The 17644-nt window shown below is 40.2% G+C and overlaps 1 protein-coding gene across 1 annotated transcript in view; it reads right to left on the bottom strand.

The window, feature by feature from the left end:
- Nucleotides 1-17644, bottom strand: part of KIF5C (kinesin family member 5C) — a 316620-nt gene that overhangs the window by 32856 nt on the left and 266120 nt on the right. Inside the window, exons 4-6 of the mRNA XM_081928835.1 lie at nucleotides 12949-13022; nucleotides 5316-5420; nucleotides 1150-1198 (exon numbers count right to left, since the gene is read on the bottom strand). Of these exons, the coding sequence (XP_081784961.1) occupies nucleotides 1150-1198; nucleotides 5316-5420; nucleotides 12949-13022 (228 nt within the window). The remainder of the gene's footprint in view (nucleotides 1-1149; nucleotides 1199-5315; nucleotides 5421-12948; nucleotides 13023-17644) is intronic.

Here is a 17644-nt window from a genome sequence, read left to right as displayed (position 1 = left end):
ACATGATTCTCAATTCATAAGATACCTTAAAAACAAAAAACCTTTAAAAACGAAAACAAAACATTGAGAGCATTCCCAGCAATTTTTTTTTTTTAAGTATGAAAAATAGTGGGAGATTATTGCTTCAACCACTATAAAGACCAGGAAAAAGGAACCCAACAATCCTTGAAAGCCCAGGAAGTCTGGTGGGAAGGGGACATGGATGCAAACACAAACATGACACTCTGCTCTCCAGTCTGAAATTGTAAGACAGTTTCTCAGCTCTTACATGTTATCTTCCCCGTTCTCTTCCTGTAAGTAGTGCTTTGTTTACAGAAGTCTAAATATTGGGCAATTGACTACAGTCTCTGGGCATTTCAAAAACTGGATATGGACAACCCAACCAGCCTTTGCTTCTGGATGTACTTCTGGAGGTACTTCTATAGTACAGTTTATATTTTAATCAGGGATGCCTTAATGAACTACATAAAAATGGCTAGCCTGCAGCCCTCCAGATGTTGCCCAACTGCAAGTCCTATCATTTCCGACCACTGCACCATGTTGGCTCAAGATGGTCCAACATTGCATCTGAAGAACTACAACTCCTATTAGTTCCAGCCAGAATGTCCAATGGCCAGGGCTAATATGGTGTAGTGGTTAAGAGCGGTGGACTCGTAATCTGGTGAACCAGGTTCGATTCCCCACTCCTCCACATGCAGCTGCTGGGTGACCTTGAGCTAGTCACACTTCTCTGAAGTCTCTCAGCCTCACTCACCTCACAGAGTGTTTGTTGTGGGGGAGGAAGGGAAAGGAGATTGTTAGCCGCTTTGAGACTCCTTAGCGTAGTGATAATGCGGGATATCAAATCCAAACTCTTCTTCTCTTATAGAATTTGTAGCCAGCAACCTTTGGAGCACCAAAGGTTTAGTTCCGCGCCCTCCACTTTAAATGGGTGATATAGTCTATTAACCCAAATTTTATGAAAAAATAGTCTTATCAGGCCTTAATGTCTGCACTGTATGAATATTACTCCAGGAAATGCACACATCCAAATGTCCAGGGTTCAGTCCTTGACCTGAAAACCATTTTATTTTTAAAGATAAAATATACTCATTATGGTAATTACAACTACAGTAAAAAGGAGAAAGAGAGAGTTGCTGCTTTACTTACCATCCAGCAAATCCCTTATTTTGTCCAAGTAAATCTCAAAGTAGGAAACCTAAAGAAAGGAAACACACTAATTTAACAAGTTTTCAAAAACCTCTATCAATTTGGGTTCTTGCAAAAAGGTCAAATCTGTTGCAAATAACCATTTTATGCTGTCTATGCATACTACTTTTGTTGCGTATTCTCTGCCAGGGTTGGATTTACATATTACATTTTTATTTGTATTGTGTAAAGGCTGAAACAAGAGTCAGTCAAAGAATATTTGCACAATCCACAGGCTAGCTAAATGGGGGGTAAATGGATTACTTGAAGAACTACTGAAACCACTTCTAATTATTTGGGGCGGAGCAAGGAATTAAGAAAGTAAAATCCAAGGATACTGAGAGGATATATCAAAGAATAACAGACTCAGGAGATAAATCAATCCCAGTAATTTCAATGGAAATGAAAGGTATTTAGGATCACTAACGGTAGGGCAAAAACACAGGTTGATTAAAACAGACTCCATGAGTGGCACATTATTAGAACAGAGTGTTTATACCTTAAAAGTGGACTGATGGGGTTAAAATAAAAAAAACTTCGTAGGGCTGAAAATTCACTTAATTCAGTTCTAAAAGACTTTCCTTCAGGCAATGCATGAAAAGGTGGCTTCCCTACTAGCATACTTATATAGTCCAGAAAAGCTATTGAACTTACTTGTAAAAATTCATCACGCAGGACTCTAATTTCAGTGTCACAAAACCTGTAAACTAATATAGCCATTCCACTGCATGCCACAACGCATTATCTCTAACTGGATCTTCTTATATGTCTCCTCATACATATTTCTTTCCCTTCTCATCTTTTTCTAATATGGAAAAAACAATGGATAGCTGTTTTCTTGTGAGCAAATGGCACTGATTGAGATGAATGCACAATGCCTCAAGTTTAGACTCCTATGTTTTTGTTTCTGTCCATGAATGAGAAGCATCCAAGACTGTACTGCAGTCTAGTTACGTTTTGTCTTACTTTTGCAGCTTGCTAAGGAACAAATATGTACAACTTCCCATTTGTTTCCCAAGCAACCATAATATGAATCAGTCACTTATGCTTATTAAACTAAATACAAACATGCTCCATCTTAATGTTTGACTGGGTATTAAGCTACAGTCCATCTGAGAGCTTTTGTTTGCTTGTTTCCATCATTAAATATTAAATATTTGATGCTGGACTCTCAGAACATGAGCTACTCAGGCAGAACACTTTTGCTATTGATGTAATGATGGCTTTAATTGACTAGTTCTCACTGCTGACTGAAGCCAGACTACAAAGTAGCCCTATTGCATTAAAAGAAAAAAGAAAAAAACAATGCTTACCAATACTGACAAGCACCATAGTGACTAACTTCCAAGCTAACCCAGTTTTAATTGAGGAGAGGGGCTGAGGACTGGGTAGATTTGAGGTGTTGACAAATTTTTTAATCACCCCTGGTGCAGCATGACCATTTTGCTTGCACTTCATTCATTTCTTCTTCTTTTTTCTGCCACCAGGAGTATACCAGGAGTACAAAGGTGATAAATTACTGAAATCAAAGGTTCTCGTTCTCTCTCTCTCTCTCTCTCTCTCTCTCTCTCTCTCTCTCTCTCTCTCTCTCTCTCACACACACACACACACAAACACCCCACTATTGATATGAAAGCTGAGCATTTCTATATGACGATGCTCCACTATCCTTTTGAATTTTACAACTGTATTCTAGATTTACATTGATTCAGATGTTTGTTGATATAAAACATAGCTTATTTCCCCTTCTTGGCAGCCCTGATAGCTTGACTTAGAGGGAACTCACTCTGCAGAATCTGAAATCAACCAGGATTTTTATTCAAGTAATTAAAGAAGGAAGGGCGCTTTTTGAAGAAAGTACCACCTGACCTAAATCATCCTCACATAACTCTGAATAACACTCCATTTACATTCATACCAGAGCTACAAATCAAACTTTTCCCTTCAAAAAAAGATCACTATTCTGACAAAAATAACAGTAAGTAAAATAAGATACTTTGCTTGTTTTGTTTCTCCTGAGAGGGTACTCAGGACATACTTCCACAAGGAAACAGTGAGAGAAAAGACACCCAAATATGGGGCATACTGAATGCTAGAGCTAAGCCTATAATCATCATTCTATTTACCTCCAATGTCCAACATGTGCTGAATTTAAAAAATCCCCCCCTCTCTCTCTGTTGTGTACGTGGCGTGCATTTTGCCCATGTCTCAGTTAAAAATAAGCATGTCTCTGCAAGACTCAACATTTTAATAAAAACATTCTAATGCTTGAGCAAGCTTTGACAGTAGCAATATTTTATCAGAAAGCCATGTAGCTGTTTGATGGAATTCCCCTCTCCATGTCCAGAATGCCTGCCATTTCCAAACGGCACCTCTCTTGCGTAATCAGCTTGCACAATTTGTTCAATGACATTCAAATACATTTGCTGTCACAGCAGTACAAAACAGTAGTTGAGTAGGCTAATTTTAAGTATTCATCTTCTCCTTTTTTTTGTGCACTCACGAAGGGAAGGAAAACTATTTCCTTACATGTCTAACGTTAGACAATGACTGAAGAGATCTTATATTCGAATTGCAGGGGTTTTTTTAAATTCCAAAAGAGATCTAAACTCTAATCACCTCAATCCAAGAAGGACTATCCACATAAACAAGTAAAGCTCTGTGTCATTATAGAGAGAGAAGAATATGACCAATGTGGTGATTTAAAACGACAACACAACGCTATATGCAGCACCTGGGAGGTGATGGTGCCAACTATTGAGTGGTAGGTGCATGCAAGATCTTTGCAAGCAGTAGTGATGTGCATCACCTGCGTCTGCAAGAATCTATAGCTTGGAACAGATGGAGTCTGGTATGCTAGCAAGCTGGGTGTTGTTAGCATTAATCAGGGTTTGCAAACCAACTTCCAGCCCTGGTTGAAAAGCAAACTTTGTTTAGCATTAACTATAGTAAACATGAACATAATGTTGCAGTTAATGAGGAAAGGGTAAGGGCAGGGAGCACACACCAAATCTCCTAACCACATCCTTAAAAGAAGGTTGACACCGCCAGCTTTGTCAAATGGAATGGGAGAGGTAAAAGACGCCCCTGGATATGTGAGTTTAACCAACACCCAAGTTGTGTGCACCAAGACTGGTGTATCAGGCAAATCACCCATTGGGGATGTGATAATTAAATCAAGGTATCCAGTCCCTACTCCCACCCCACCCCCCAAAAAACAAAGCTTGACAGCGCCTACAGTGGGTGTAAATATATAGATCTTTTCAAATGCAGCACTTTACACAGTCACTACGGCATGCAAGGATCTGTGAATCATTTCTAATCTGTCAGTCAGTAACAAGAACACTTAATTTTCCAGCAAAGCAGCAAAAATAGTGGGAGCTTCTTAAGAAATGCTAGTCTACAAGTAGCATTTTTAATCCCTTTAAATGCTTACAACTATATAATATTTCAGTTGGGTGCCACATCTGATTAACTCAAAACTTTGCCAATCGAATTGAAGAAAAAGCTATCAGCCTGGTACACAACTAATCCTGCCATAAGTGCGATATTTGGCTCAATAGCTCACTCCAGGATTACCCAGGAGCCACTTAAAGCTTTTAAATACAGCCGGTGTTAAGATGTGCTAAGCTCTTAAATCTTGATCATATCATTAAGAGTGACATATAACAACTTTCTTTCCACAGCAAAATGCAGACTGAATCCAGCACAAAATAGGATTGTGTCTGGTCACTGTGCCTCAAAGGGATGTGTTTTATAGGATTTTACAAACCCCCCCCCCAAACCATGCAACCCTCTATGTACTTTTAGCTCACTACTTGGTTCACATTTCTCACATTTGATTCAGTTATTTGCTCCCACTCTCAATTCACAAGAAAAAAATAAATGCAGGCACATAAGAGCTCATAAAGGCCTGTATGTAGAAACAGAAGTTATTTCAAATAAAAAAAGAAAGGATAATTTTATCTGAGATACTGAAATCTTGACAAGCAACATTTGTGAAAGTGAAATATTGCAGACCCAAATTTATTCTGAGGTTTTCATTTAAGGGAAAAGTGCAACCTTTGAGGTTTGGCACCTCGCTCAGCTTCTTTTTATCTGACCATGACATGTCCTTTTGCATTTACCTTTATGTGAAATTCTAGGTTTTCATCCATGGAATAGATGTGATCGAAGATGTCATGTGCAATTCTTGGAATTATACCCATTAGCTGTGGGTCATGTAGCTTCCCCTGAAGACACAAAAGGTAAGAAGTAAATTGCAGAAGACTGTTCACCATGTCCGTACATGTGGCGAATCTTCACAAAATGCATGTTCTCATAACAAACATAAGCTGACTGCTTTCCAGTAATTTTCTAGATACGTACACAATTGCAAGTATTAATAATTCATATAGTGCTCCTTTTCAATTTGTCAGGTTCACAAACTTTACTATGTTTTTCTCTCCGCAACAGTCCTGCAAGATGGGATACCAATGTATGTACCTGCTATGTGGCAAATGCTGTAAATAAGTAATAGTATGTTTTTTTAATTGCCTATTTTGCACACTATGGTTATAGCCCCACCATATGTCTTATTCCCTGTAGTTGATGGTAGAGGGTGGGACATGGACTCAGATTTGACTCCAACTCTCAGCTTACTTCTGCCCCCACAATGTACTGTTTGTCAATAGTGCAGCAGGGTAGTTAAGAGACTGAGATATAAATCGGGCAGATCACCTTTGCCATGAACTTACTAGGTGGCCTTAGCCAAGCCACAACCTTTCTGTCTCAGGGACACACCCCTGGAATATACAGTGGGCCCCGTAAGGTAGGCAAGAGAAGGATAGTCCATGTGAAATGCTTTCAACACTCAAAAGCAATATACAAATGCTTGTATTTGTTATGTATTATTACTACAACCATGATTTATCATACTGTTAATTATTATTAGCTTCCCCCCGCTTTATCCTAGAACTTGCCCAAACCACAACCATTTTTAGAGAAGTTGCTGAATGTACATCTCTTTACCCAGTTCCCTGCTGACCCCTTTTCTCGTCCTCGCCTCTTCTTCTACTGTGCAGGCCTGCAGAAAAGACTATTTATACTTATATCCTTGCAAAGTGCTTAGCCAGCAGGGATATAAGCACTTGTCATCATGTGACTATGCAGCATAGCCCCAACTCTACACCTCAACATCCTCTGTAATACTGTACTAAATTAGGTACGTAAGAAGCTGCCTTTTGCCAAATCAAGCTGTATGTCCATCTAGCTCAGTATTATCTCCTCGACTGGCAATGGCTCTCTAGAGTCTCATGAAGTGGACTTCCATATCACCTCCTACCTGATCATTTTTACTTTTCTATTTTTTTGAACGGGAGATGCCTGAGACTTGACTCTGGGATGGTCACCTTCCACATTCAAAGCATACACTTTATCACTAAGGTATGCTTATTCCTCAATTTATTTGTCCTTCTTGGGATTCTCTATAGAAAGAAATGGCTCTTTATGGCCATTTAACATCAAAACAAATCTCTTTTGGGGAATGCAGAGCAAATGTCTCCAGAACACAGTTTCTAATACTTGGAAGGCAGTTTCCAGCTTATGCACCAGCGACTGAGCTACCACATAGATGGAAATTATTGCAAGATGGAAGAGGGGGAGATGAGCCTGTAATAAGTCTGCAGATTGTTCTGCTGGGCCTAATGCCAACAAATGCTGCTTTGCCAGCACTGCTGGTAGCTTGCACAGTCAGCTTCCTTTGCTTTATTCGGGAGCTCTGAAGATGAAAGAGAAGAACATTTTTCCTGACGGCATGTCATTTTTCGCTTTTCCTCTGGAAACAAAAATTAGTCAGCGCCACAATAATGAACCAGCATCCCCCTTCACTCTCCTTTTTGTTAGGTGCAACATAATGCAAGTGGACTTGTGGTCCTTCTGTTTTAATTATGAATATGAAACATTCAACCTGCCCTTTCAACCAATACTTTGTGACTGAGGAGGGCCGCATTGTGGTCACCCTGCCTGAAATGGTCTGAAAACATTACCCAGGGATGTTGATGTGAAGGGTTGCAATGGTTCTGAAGAACAGCAAAGGGTTTCATAACAAAGGTCTTGCGGTGCATGTGCTCTTAAAGAAGGCAAGGTTTTATGAACCTCAGGACACTCCTGAAAGGATCATAGAACTATAGAATTATAGAGCTGGAAGGGACCCCACGGTTTATGTGGTCCAACCCCCTGCAATGCAATCTTAGCTACAGCATCCATGGCAGATGACCATCCAACCTCTGCTTAAAAAGCTCCACAGAAAAGGTCCACAACCTCCTGAGGGACACCAATTCACAGTTTCACAGCACATATGAACTGAAAAGCCAGAATACATGAAGCCTGCTTCTGCATTACCAGGGACATATCAGTCTATTGTGTGTACTCCTGCACAGCCCAGTTAGGTGAGGTGCTGGGGCTCTCAGCAGCATCCTCCAGCCCTATCTCACCTTGGCTGGCCCCTTCCCTCTCTTCTCCATTGGAGGCATGGCTTTTCCCCTCGCTGGAAGAGGAACTGCTCCTCAGAAGCATCGGAGGCTCTGCCTCCCTCCCCTGTTCCGATGGCAGTCCCCTGACACAATCCAAGACGCTGCCTTGGATGGATTCGTAGGCCTTATGCCATTATTTTCTGACGGTACAGCACCATACTGGTGAGGACCAAAAGTACTGGGAAAGTAGAATTAAGAGAAAAATGAGGGAGGATACCACTTCTCTACCCACTGGAAGCCCAGCATTCAATCTAGAATGACCTGCTGCTACATCTGGATTTTTGCAAAGCTGAGGAACCTTTGGCCCATCCCTCATCCCTCATAATTATTCCATGATGGATGGGACTGTTGGAAGTTGCAGTCCAAAGGCTCCCCAGGCCTATATTACAGCGAAAGGCCCTTTAATCTTTTTTTTTTTTTTAAATGAAGGGTGGTCTATAAATAATTTTAATCAATGTAAATAATAATAATATGTTTACAGCCCATCTATTTTTTGCCTCGCTGTGGCACTTCACAAACAAGGAAACTGGCAAATCCAGTCAGTTTTCATCACAATTCTCAGCTGCATCTCCCTTTGGGCATAATGTGCTGTACTACGCCACAACAGAACTGGTGGAATGGCAGCCAGTTTAAACATTTAAGCCAGTCAGAAGGAAATTAAAAATGAAAAGCCAGCAGACTATATATAGCTGCCTGACTCAAGGGTTCTCTTCAAAGTTTTCCATCCTCCAATTACCAGTGCTATTCAGGAGGCAGAAATGAGAAAGAAAGCTGTGAGAAGGATGATATTCAGAAGGCATCCCTAACCACTTGGCTATACTTGGATCATATATTATGCCACAATAATGGCAAAAATTAATTGATCTTTGCAAATATCTGACAGATGACTGGCTACTGACTATATACATTCAGGAATACTTTGAAGGTCCAAGATTTAGAAGATGATGTATCCTGCATATGTACTTCATTCAAACATGTTTCATTGACATTTCAAAGTCTTCATGTTTGACCCATGTCACATTCATATATATATAATGCAATAAAATTATTTATTCTTCTTTAACCAAATCCTGAACTTCTGCAGAGCACATTCTGTCTACAGTCCTGCTCCCAACTTCAGCACCTGAATACTTAGAATATATTAAGTGGGTGAAGAACTGTGCCCACTAAAACTTCCCAACTTCCTACATTCAAGCAGGAGATGAGAAAGATGCATCAAGAGGAACACTGCGATTAAATGGACAAGTCTATGTCATCCTTCTCAATCCTGTATTTTGGACTGCACCTCCCATCATCCCCAGTGAGTATGGCCAATGGTAAAAAAATAATAAGAGTTGTAGTCAAAAATATCTGGAGGCCACTAAATTGTGGAAGGGTTGTCTATACATATACAACTTGCAATCCCCAAGGGCCATGAGAAATGGGATGTGGGGACAAAAGGAAGAAGTTTACTGCGGATTATGAAAAGAGTGGCAAACTGTAAAAAGATTCTTGTCTTTTAGCATTCAAAGTATTTTCAAATCTGAATCATTTAAGATGTTTACTTCCAGGAATTAATGACCCCTCCTCTCTACATCAACTCCCCTCCCCCAATAAAGACGTATTCTTAATAGTACTATAAGAGGGCTTAAAAAGAGGATTAAAATAAAACTTAGTAAAGGCCTGGAGCTGCATTTAAAGCATCATAAAAAGCATGATTTAACAATGGGTAGCAAACATTCCTGTCTTTTCCTACAATAATCTGAGCCTGTAACTCTGAATGCAAATTGGCTTTCAAATATATTTTTTTCCATCCACCAGCTCAAGCACCACAGACATTTTGATTTAATTAAATTCTAAGCTGGTGGATTACTCTGTCATTCCACCATCTGCACACAACAAGTGAGTGATTCCCCTTGCCTGCTCCACCCCCGAACCTGTTCTCTAAAAAGACGGTAAAGACTTAGCTAAAGCAGAGCTGGCATTTTATTCCATCATTAAACTTAAAAGGGGGAGGAGGTGGGAGCTGCAGAGGGATCTGGTTATATTATAAGAAGCAAAAAGCTAATTCTCACTTCCTTTCTTATGACAGACTACACAGTCACTTGGATTCTCACCACATCCAACCTCCAGTGGCTCAAGGAATTCCACACAATTATTACTATTTCATCTAAAAATTAAAACACCAAATACAGTCAGCCATATCACATCTAAAAAGAGGAGCCTTGAAGCACTTGTAGAAAGTGTTCCATTTCTGATGAAATGGAAAGAATTCCATATTGGCAGAGCAGCGACCAAGATGGCCTCTCTACACATCCATAGACCAAGATGTTCTTGGCGAATCAGACAATGTGACAGCCTCAAATTAAGTGGCATTCTAGGTAAGAAAACACACATTAATATTCAAACTTGTATAAATACCATGTGTGCCCGTGGCCTCCACCTTACATGCTACAACATGTAAGAAGGCCAACCTGTGTTAATTTAACACTGACCTACAAGAGATTTACATAGAGCAGGGAACCAGCAATTTGATTAGAGCTTGCTGCTATTTTTCTGCATTTTTCAAACCACATGAATGTTTCACATAATGTGTGGAGCAGTCCTTTAACCACCTTGGAATGGAGAACATGTGGCCTTTAGCCTTATTTAATGCAGCTGGGGAGAGAGAGGCTCCTCAGGGGAAAAGAACACCAAGGGAACAATGGAAGGAAGCAGGAATATGTTTTTTTGGAACACTACACTACTTTACTGCATAAGAAATGGTCATCGTGTCCTTGGCTAACAAGAATCAGCAGCAGCATCTCGGAGCTTTCTATAGGACTCATGAGGGTTATAAACTACCTAGAAAATCAGCACAGCAGGAAGCCAGTCAGTCGTTTTGACAGATGTGCATTTGGAAAGAAAATAGGCAACTGTGTGACAGATAAGGCTGCTTCTAGACCAGGCAAATGTGCCACCACGACCACATTCAAGTATGTTAAATAATGCACATTTAATGCACACTAAAAGCTGAACTGTGCATTATTAAATACTGGTAGAGTTATTTTGCAGTCTACTGCTAGCATGTCCTCCCTGCAGCATGTTATTCTCTTCTTTAGTTTGAGCTGCACATTCATTTACAAAGAGAGCAGGGGGGCTTATCTGCCACTGCCAGGGGCTCACATCCATCGTGACTAGAATGGAGGATAAGCTTGCAGTACCTCTACTACAAGTGCAACAAAATATTCGTTTTGTTAAAGCCAATAAGCAAACTAAAGACACAAAATGTGTGGCATCAGGCTGGTTGCAATGCTCTATCTCAGAAGTGTTGTGGACTGGAGAGGAGTTTAGGCACTGGGTTTGGGGGGCAGCAGATGGGCTGTAGAGAAGGAGGGGAGACATTCAGGTGGAATCCTGCAATTTTCTGGGTACAAGTCAGAAAAATATGTCTGTAATTGCTGTGTCAAAAGCTGGGATAAAGAGGCTCATCCTCATCATTCTCTAAAAGCTGTACACTGAAGGGGCCAGATGCACCTCAGTGGCAAGGAAGTTTCATAGCTTAGGGGCCACAACACAGAATGCCTCTTCCTGGGCTATCACCCCACAAGCCTCTGAGGAACTACCAAAAGGGCCTTCTCTGTCAATCTCAGCACCTGATAGGGTCTGTATGGAAGGAAGCAGTCTTTCAGGTATCTGGGACCTGAGTCATTCAAGGCTTTAAACATGAATACGAGTACCTTGAATTGGGCCCAGAAATGAACTGGCAAAGTGTAAATTGTATCTGGCTACCAATGGTATAGGGACGCAGGTGGCGCTGTGGGTTAAACCACAGAGCCTAGTACTTGCTGATCAGAAGGTCGGCAGTTCAAATGGGGTGAGCTCCCGTTGCTCGGTCCCTGCTCCTGCCAACCTAGCAGTTCAAAAGCACATCAAAGTGCAAGTAGATAAAAAGGTAACACTCTGGCAGGAAGGTAAACGGCGTTTCCGTGTGCTGCTCTGGTTCGCCAGAAGCAGCTTAGTCATGCTGGCCACATGACCTGGAAGCTGTATGCCGGCTCCCTCGGCCAATAAAGCGAGATGATCACCGCAACCCCAGAGTCGGCCAAGACTGGACCTAATGGTCAGGGGTCCCTTTACCCTTTACCTTTGCCAATGGTATGGCTCAGTATAAGGAAGCTTCCTATGCTCCTGTATGTCACTAGAGGTTGCTACATACTACTCCTCTCCTATAAAGGTATAAAAAGGATTCACTCTGTTCTACAGAGGCAATCTAAGAAATTGGCTGCCAGTAGAAACTATTGTTGGCTAACAAGCCCAGTTACAGCTTGCGGATCCTTAGCTGTTATCAATTTTCTAACTGAGGAAACCCTAATAAGAATAGAAGGAAACCCAGAATACAGTTACAAAACTCTGATTATGTTATCAGATTTGACTGAAGAATGTGCTATTGCTTAGGAGAAGAGTAAAGTTACCTTCTGATAAGCCAACCTTGCAATGCCCTTGCCATGCATAATCAAATTCTACCCAGTATATATGTAGCATGGCCAAAGGACCTCAGCTGGAGAAGAAGCCCCATTTATTTAGTGTAGGATGCTTTTAACCTACAGAACACTTTCCTATTCCGTGTAGGCTTAAGACAGAGAGAGAGATTCTAGCTTTCTAGATGTAACTGGTTGACTAAAACAGAGAGTCAAATATATGCTAAGAAACAACCACATATATTTATGCCCAGACTAGAACATTTGAGTTGGGTGAATTTCAAAATGGATGTGTGCATGCATACATATGCACATGCAATATATTATATTATACATACAACACAGTTGTTTGCTTGTGTTTTTTTTAAAAAAAAACCTTGCCATGAAAGTTTACCCTTCTAAAAATGCAGTTTAATTTTAGTGGAGTCTACCGGTTGTATCCTTCAAATTGTGGAAAGCTTTATACTCTAGCAAAGTGTTACACGCATAAAAGGTGGGAGGGAGAGGTTTTCGCAAAATGCCCCTTTTCCCCTGCAGCCCTCTGCAGTACCACCTGCATGTTCCTGGGAGTTCACCAGCTCTCTGAAGCAGATTAGAGGAAGGTGTTATAGAGTAACAGAGAGAAAACCCACAGATACCACATCTCCTCTTCCATTCATGGGAGCCTCTGCAGGATCAAAGAAGGACATAATCTGACACAACCCACTCTTTCTCTATTAGTAGCAAAATCCACTTCAGCGATTTCAAGCTGTTGTTCTTGTCTAATAAGCATATTGTCAATAAATCTATATTTGAAAAATCACTCTTACCTCCATGGTATGTGTTTTTCCTGAAGATGTTTGACCATAAGCAAAAATTGTACCATTGTATCCCTCAAGAACATCTGAAAGGAGAAAGAATGAATTTGTTTTTTTTATATAGGATACTATAATTCATCAAGGAAGATGCCATTAGCCAACATTTAGTCAGAAGATGGGGGGGAGGCAGGGGGGAGGAACTAGGAAATTAGAAGGAGGTATCTGGCAGGAAAATGTACAGATGTACCGTGCAGGGCAACATAAAGAAACCAGATTTCTTCCCAGCTAGATCAAATTTAGAAAATAGCATCTGTTGTGACTTCCTACTGCTTCCCCGAATAAATATCATTTGGATACTGCTTACTGTCCAGTTTACTAATTGAGGAAGATAAGGAAAGAAGATAATTATATGAATCATGAGCTATGCTGGTTCCATAGCAAAGGGAATAATGGCCGTTTTAAGATGTGCCTACTGCTTCTTCTCAACATAGGATTGTTTTATATTCATTTTTTCTTGTTATTTGATGGGAAAGGTGTAAGAAAGTTGATTCCAATGCCTACTCTCTTGAAAAGATATGGAGCCTAGAATACTTCCCAGTGTAAATTTGGCACAATGAGTTCCTCCTTCCCACATTATGGGGGACATCCAGTGGTGTCCGTCTGCCAGCAGAATGGTCTTCCACTCAAGCAAAGAGACTTTCCCTTCCTCTCTTTCCAACCTGCACCCCAATAAAATCTGCTCTGGAGGATTGAGGGATTCACTGGAGCATATGGGGAAGCTGTAGGGGAAAGAAGAGGAAGGAGAAACCCTGTTACATGGGTGGAAGTAACCTAGTGAAGACTGAGGACAGAATATTATATCTTAGAGCTCATATGGCGAAAGAAATTAGGCTGGAACAGAAAGTTACTTTCAGAGCATACTTATTTTAGGAAGGAAATGACTCTCAAGATCACTAGGAATAAAAGTTATAATAAAGAACACAAAATATTATGTTTCCCTCCCCCTGCCAAATTCTTGAAAGTTACTTTGGCTTGTAAAATATAAGCAGTTGGATTCACCTAACGAGTTCTCTCAGTGCAAGCCCTGCACAAGGGCTTCTGCATGCACATCAGGGCTTTCCCTCCCGCTTTTCCCGCAGTGCTCCCCAAAATTGGCTCACGGAGTCAGGAGAACACCCAGAGCATCATGCAGGGGGAGGAGGGGACAGAATCACTCCATAAAGAAAGCTGTAATGCTTGCACTGCCAGGATGTCTACCACAGCACAACACTGAATACCACCCAAAAATTCACCAAACAAGGATGTTAGGAATACAGGGAAAAAATTGTAATTAAGAGCCAGTAAGACCACATTGTTCCCACACATGTTGTGAGGTTGACACACACTCTTCTTCACCTGGCACAACTTCTGCTGTTAAGAGTCTGCCCTGTAGCCCAAATAGCTTCAAGGATTTGTGAGAAGAGAAACCATGTCCCACCCCACCCACCCCAAAATCCCTACAACTGTTGCAGAAATTCCAGGTACCTACTCTCAGTTCCACAAAGGGAGCTGTCCATTCAAGAAACAGAATGACTGGACTTGAATGCATTTTGGAATGGCCAGGTGGAGAAGAGAGAAGGGCTCCTGAACCTTTTAATAGTTGTGTGAAAACCTAAGAGCAAACTGTTGGTTCAGGACATCCTGTTCATGGGCAAGACCTGAGCAGAAGAACATACTCGTGCATCTGTGTTTCTCAGCAACTGGAGACATACTGGCTAAAAGTAGCAGTGTATTGTCATACAAGCTATGTCTGATAAAATTCCCTCCTCTGCACAACTGTTAAAAGTGCAGGAACCGTGCCCTCCTTTTTTCATCGGGCTACTATCGCATAGCTTTTGGCTCACTAGGGTTTGTTGAACTGGGCTACCTAAGCTGCTGGTATAGTCAAGTGACAGTCAGTAGAGTAGTGAGAATAAATAAATACCCCTCTTAAAGAAGATGGTGTTACAACAACTTTTACTGATGGAGGTTGAGGTGGACTATAAAAGCCTCAAAGCAACTTGTAAAAAAACAAACCATCATGCTTTTAATAGCAAACAAGGGTGCTTATCAGGTTGGAAGTGCTTATCAGGTTGGAAGTAAAACTGGGTCACCCCAAAACATTTCTATATGCTCAGAGGATTTCCTGGGTATGCAGAAGTATATAAATTTGAAAGAGAAAACAGGAAAGGTATTTTTTATGTGAGCTTCAAATCCTACAGAATGCTAAAGGCAGAGAGAGAAAATACTAGAATAACTAATCATTGTTTGGAGAAGAACCTTATATGTATCTGAAAAGCGTGGGGAGAGACACTGCTGTCTAATCACAGTGACTGTAAAATTATTAATTCTTCTACAGTTTTCTATAAGCAGTTACCATCCCAGGGGAAGAAATCATACAAATCCAGTGACTCTTTCCTTCTTAACCCCATTTCAAAGCTCCAGTTTTCTCTTTAGCTTACTAGGAACCTTATTTCCTGGCTTTGAGCGGGGGAAATCACCATGCTACTATGCAAAAACACTGAAGAGCAACAAAGAAATACTGGCATAGATAAACAATGAATACTAGGACATAGAAAATTTTCCCTGTCCTTCTGCATCACAAACTTAAAAACATAACCACATTACTGATAATAATAAACCTTGTTCCTTTCCTACTGCAAGACTGACAGCACTGATCTCACAAAATGGAAAAAAAATCTGAACTAAAGGTTTAGCCTTTAAACACAATAATTTATGTTTCTGGCCAGCCTCTTGCTCTTAGCAAAGGGGTCCCTAAACAGCTGGAGGAATTACAAGCTTGTGGAATTGCAAAGTCTCATTCTGAATGCCTTCCTAAAAGCAACATGGTATTGATTTTCAGTTCAATGAAACAAGACTTGCATATTATTGAGACAGCAGCTTTCCTTGGTAGAGCAATCAGTTGTGGTTTCAAACAGATAATTATGAACCAGATTTTAACCATCCATGCACTGTATTTCACTCAAAAGAAACCACTTAGGCTGAAAATTAACATTTAATTTAGCTCTGTTTTTTAAAAAAAAACACACAAAAGCTTAGGGCAAATAAACAAGGTAAATGAAAGGCACTTTTTTAGAAATTAAAAAAACATATTTAGAGCACACTAATTTTAAAACACTTAGATCCAATAGATAGTCAATATACTTACTTACTAAAAATAATTACTAAAATCTGGATCTTGCAATATCTTCCTAGACATTTACAAAGATATTAAGAATCAGTTTTTCCAAAAATTAGACAATGTCCTGACTTGTATGTTTTAATGCAGATTTGCTAATCTCCAAGTCAATATGCTTTGAGGTAATCAGTAAAATTGTTGCTCTTTTCTGAAATGAAACTTAAGATGTTTGTGCAGAATTTGGAATGGCTGATTGTTAGGTTTACAATCAAAGCTGGCAGTTCAGGAAGAAACCATCAAAAACCTCCTGAGTTCTATCACACCCATGGAGCTGTCCAGAGGAATAGTGCTGATTGCTGGGTACTAAAAAGGCACTGTCGAAACCTACATCAAGATCCTGGAGTGTTGTCTTCTTCCAAACTGAAGAATTTCTTTATATATAGACCAGGGCTACCTAAACTGTGGTCCATAAGCTTCATTCAGGTGGTCTATGACATGTCTGCGGATATGTGGCTGAAGGCCAGACACAGCACATCCATCACAATAAATAATCATATTGATTTCTTATTGCATTTTCATTGTTTCTTATATTTCTTATATTGTATTTATTGTATTACAATTTGGAATTTTAACTGTCAAACCATAAACTATCACATATAGGAAAAAGAAAAGATAATAAAAAATACAATTAAACATCATACAGCATTTAGCACAGTGTATGACAATTAATACAACATTCAGAAAAACCATAAAGCCCAGACTCTCAGCAGTTTTCAAATGGTCTGCTGCAAAGAAAGTTTGGAAATCTCTGATACAGACTAGGGCAGATTCTTATGCCAAGTTTCCATTTCTGCTAATCATAACACAGGAATGCAGAATTCACACAGGAGAAACAAAATCAAGGACAGACTCCACATGTTCCTGCTCTTTTCTGTTCATGAATTTCTACACTGATAAAATAGCAACCATATTACTCCTGTAACACAAGTTCAGTTCAAAATTACACATACACACCTTCCTCTACATTTTACAAAATAGATATACCTGCACTTTATTATTCAATGGTCATGCAATAATATAACCCAAAGGAGTCGGTTTATTCACTGTGGACTGAGGATGTCTCTGTAAGCAATTATTTGAAGAAAATCATTAAAATATCATTTTGCCTTTATCCAAGGCTCCAGATGTCCCTTGTGAACAGCCACAGTAAAAAAGACAAATGCCCACCAGTTTGCGCATATTGGCCATTTCTTATTCCTACGCACTCCAGTAACATCTTCTAGTAACCATGGTGCTTAATTCCTCCCAGTCAGCAGGATTCAGCTGATAGAACAGTCATTTTCCTGCACAGAAAATGGACTGAAGCCTTTCTATTCTCCTAACAACAAATAGCTAGAGCAGGACATGAGAGAAAGCAGGGGGAACAATTTACAGGAAATTGTGGTTGAAGCTTGGGGGAGAAATATCAGTGTTAACATATTGCAATGAAGCCAGCTTTAAAATATACTAAGATCTCCCCCATCCCCCTTTGGGGAGAAAGATTATATGTGA

The sequence above is a fragment of the Podarcis melisellensis genome (assembly GCF_964234715.1).
Source record: "Podarcis melisellensis genome assembly, chromosome: 1".
Classification (NCBI taxonomy): Eukaryota; Metazoa; Chordata; class Lepidosauria; order Squamata; family Lacertidae; genus Podarcis; species Podarcis melisellensis.
The sequence above is the reverse complement of the archived record's forward strand: the minus strand, read 5'-3'. Positions and strand labels throughout refer to the sequence as shown.